The sequence below is a fragment of the Triticum aestivum genome, chromosome 7D (assembly GCF_018294505.1).
Source record: "Triticum aestivum cultivar Chinese Spring chromosome 7D, IWGSC CS RefSeq v2.1, whole genome shotgun sequence".
In the NCBI taxonomy this organism is placed as follows: Eukaryota; Viridiplantae; Streptophyta; class Magnoliopsida; order Poales; family Poaceae; genus Triticum; species Triticum aestivum.
The window spans coordinates 46,732,244-46,736,221 of NC_057814.1; the positions used below are offsets into that span (position 1 = coordinate 46,732,244).

General features: G+C 48.1%; 1 protein-coding gene and 1 pseudogene across 1 annotated transcript; one reads left to right on the forward strand and one right to left on the reverse strand.

Annotated features, from left to right (window-relative positions):
- Positions 1-329: 329 nt before the first annotated feature.
- On the reverse strand, positions 330-3,266 carry LOC123170738 (acyltransferase-like protein At1g54570, chloroplastic; annotated as a pseudogene).
- Positions 2,079-2,675, forward strand: LOC123164502 (protein STRICTOSIDINE SYNTHASE-LIKE 10-like). The gene has a single exon (XM_044582012.1). The coding sequence runs from the start codon at positions 2,103-2,105 to the stop codon at positions 2,673-2,675; it is 573 nt and encodes a 190-aa protein (XP_044437947.1). The 5' UTR covers positions 2,079-2,102.
- Positions 3,267-3,978: the final 712 nt, after the last annotated feature.

Here is a 3,978-nt window from a genome sequence, read left to right on the forward strand (position 1 = left end):
TGCCACAGTCAACCTGGGGGCTTCAAGGTTCCGGTAAACGAGTGCGCATGCCAATGAAGATCCTCATGGTGGTGGAGGGGTCCGTCGTGCCGGGGACGACGCGAGGCTCTAGCATCATCTCCATCGATCTCTCCACCATGAAATTCAAGCGCATGAGTGCTGGCGACAAGTACTCCAACGGGCCAGCGTACGAGTACCAGCTGCCATGGTCTCCCACCATCCGAGCTTGCCTAGACTGAACTGAACAATCATGGCCGACAGAGGGCACATACACCGATTTTAATTGTTCAACAGTAATGCTGAAAATTCTGCTTCAAAAACTACAAGCATTATTTTGCATAAAGGTCGAAAAATGAAAATTCAGTAGCGACATTCTCATTCCATGTGGCAACTAGCGTATGTCCAGGATCGAACAATGGAACTTGGGTGTTGAACCCCTGGGAAGCCATAAACATGAGCCTCCGTGAGATCTTTCTGTACTCGTCCTCCTCCCGCTTCTCCAGAAGGTATGAGATGATGCCTTTCACCTCCGACTTGATGTGCGCATAGAGAACCGTCGCGGCCCGACGGTCGGTGAGGACGTCCTGCCTGCCCCTCATTGGGATCGGCTTCCCGAACCGGTAGTAGAACCGGCCCGGGATCTTCATGCACACACCGGGGAAGATCACCTCGTGCTTGGCATCCCTGCGGCAGCCAGAAGACAGATATGGTATTCCTAGTTATGAACTGGACCGGAAAAAAGAGTTAGTAGCACCAGGGCATACCGTACCAGAGATTCAGATGCTTACTGTAGGCCCTCATTATCTCCTTCTAGAATGGCGCGCTCCTGATACCATCAAATGTGCAAAGCAGCTGTGGTTTCTAGAAATAAATTGGCTTGTGTTTACATTCTAAATATCTAGCGGTTTCAGGATTGATAAACTCTGGCTAGGGATCCAAGCTTGAACCTAAGAAGGTTCACATGCAAATTAAGAAAGGGATGACCAAATCCGGTAATGGCTTACATTCACGATGTCATCCTCTCCGACGACTCCAAATGGCACTATTGTGGCATTGCACTGCGCTGCCATCCTAACAAATTCAATCTGTTCTGGCCAGAAAATCCTGTGCTCTTCACCCTACAATCCACAAGTTTAAATGTAAGTAAGTCCACAACAGTTTCTAGAGTATAATAAATCCAACCAATGAAATCAACAAATTTTATTCTGCAAGTAGCTTGCAGTGGAGTGCCTCCCTGTAGCCACCCGGATAGAGGAGCACGAACTCCCCAGCTGCTAGCAACTCGTATATGTACTTGTAGGTCATGCGCACGCCTCCCCACAGGTTGAGGAAGTCGAATAAATCGTGTCCCTCCGACCATGTCTTCGTCTTCTTCGGGAACAGCAGCGGGTGCGCGATGCCATGGACCACGACCTTCTTATGCCGCATGAACTCCGCGGCAAGAGAGTGAGCTCAATCCCCAGCAGCATGTGGTTGCCTACCAGCAGCACCGGCCCATCCTCGGGCACCCCGGCGAGTCCCCGCACCACCGTGCCGTCCTCCATTGTAGAGAACATCGCTGGGCACGTTCTGAACAATAGGTCGCTGCATTGTACCAATGCATAAATGTGACGTCCAATCAATGTGTTCAGGATTCAGCGCATATGATTTAAGGATTTGCTGGGTGGTGATTTTGATTACATGCTAGCTTTGTCGATTTCCTTTAACTCGGTTGTGGATGGCGGGATGTAGTCGGAAACCCGATGATAGCGCCTCGAATGGCGGTAGAGACCAGCACACTTGATGATGGATGAGACATGGACACCATGCTCCTGAAATTTGGAATGGACATCATCGGCATTGTCCCTTCGAGGTATATGACTTGTTCCTTCCAGTGCAAAAGATATACAGCAATCTGATAAAGTCAGCTAAAACTCACCAGCAGTAAGCTGTGCCCATGCTTCTCAAAGAAGAAGACTTTGGATTTAGGTAACTTGTTCTGCAGCCTGTAGGCTTCAGATTTGCTCGGAAGTAAGTTGTCAGCACAGCTGAGTGCAAGCATACAAAAGAACTTCAGTCATTATAAAAAATACGCCACCGTGTTGGTCGTCCAGATTGATGGAATGCCGCTGCGCTTCACCAACGGGGTTGACGTAGATCAAGTCACCGGTCAAGTCTACTTCACCCACAGTTCGATGAACTACGACAGGTCAGAACATGAGATGGTCACCAAGACAGGGGACTCCACAGGCCGCCTCATGATGTATGATCCACGAACATCAGATGACACCGTGCTCCAACCAAGGATGACATACCCGAACGGCGTCGCGCTCAGCCCCGACCGCACGTACCTCGTGGTCGCATCTACTGGCCCGTGCAAGCTGCTGAGGCACTGGATCAAAGGGGTCGACGCGGGCAAGTCCGAGCCTTTTGCCGACCTGCCGGGCTACCCAGATAACGTCAGGCCCGACAGGAAAGGAGGTTATTGGGTGGCGTTGCACCGTGAGAAGAATGAGTTGCCCTTTGGCCGTGATAGCCATCTTCTTGCTGTCAGGGTTGGTGCCGATGGGAAGATAGTCGAGCAGATGAGAGAGTCAAAGAAAGTCAGGCCAACCGAGATCATGGAAAGAGATGATGGCAAACTCTACTTGGTTTCGGTGGAGCTTCCTTATGTCGGCATAGTAAAAAGGAAGTAGAGAGAAGTAGACGATAGTATGTATAGGATGGCTCTTAGTTTCGTATTATTTTTGCGACTAAATGTAATTATCCAATTTGTTTTCGTACCGGAAAAACTATTGTAATCCTTCTTTTTAGTAGCATATTGCGCAGCCCATTTGATGAGTTTCATCTTCCATTTCAGTGTGTCTTCTGGTAGTTTGTCCAATATATTACGCAATTAAAGGCATACATATTTTCCTTAAAAATGGTTAAATGCACATATTCTGGACGCACCTTAACCTTGCAGACCAAGAGAAGCGTGGGAGAAAGATAGTGCGGAAAGACACCTTAACCTCGCTCGGTGGGCCGGCCGCTGACATGGAGGGCTTTCTGCCATAGGAATGCCCAGACTTTGGCCAGACATCTACGCGCGCCTGAAAACCAACCCAGATTTAGGCAAAACTGGCCATAACCTGTCATTCCCGCAAAAAGTCCATTTTCGCTTATTTTAGTAGGCCATGCCTCGTTCCAGGCCAGACTTTGGCCGCCTACTTCTGGGCATTTACCCGGTCTCGCTTGCACATAGGGGCCATTTCATTTGGGCCTCGTTTCTCTTTCTCCCATCCCATGCGAGGCCGCGTTCCTAGGACTCAATTCTATACGGTGATTTGCACCAGCAATTCAAGTTGGCATGCATATGCGTCCTCCTAGGTTTATCGACATGCTGAGTTTCTAGGCATGCAGACAATGCGTGTACATAGTGCAGGAACTCAATATGATAATATGATGATGCGAAAATCCATATCTGCACCCGAGCTCATTAAATTAAAACAAATACTAGAAAAATTCAAAAAATTCCTTTTTTTATGCGGTAGACAATTTGATGCGTGAGGTCCGCTCCAATTTTTAAGTCATTTGGACATATGAGAAGCTCTCACCAAAAAAGACAAATTGAGAGTTTATAAAAATGTTTACTGTTCATGTACTGTTTTGGCCCGATTTGTCTTTTTTTGCTGAGAGCTGCTCAGATGTCCAAATGACTTGAAATTTGGGACGGGCCTCACGCATCAAATTGTCTACCGCACAAAAGTTTTTTGAAATTTTTTGAATTTATTTCGATTTTTTTACGAATTTTTTTCTAACCGGATGCAGATGAGCCTGGGCACCGAAACGCCCTACTCCGATGCGATGTGTCTATCTTCCCGCTCTCGATCGGCGAAATCAAAGCATTCAACAATATGCATCCTCTAAGCAGCCAGAACCGCGAGCTAAGCCTCTTCATGGAGCTTTGCATCCAGTCGAACAAGCGCCCAACTCGACTCAAGGCAGGGATCTCAGAGA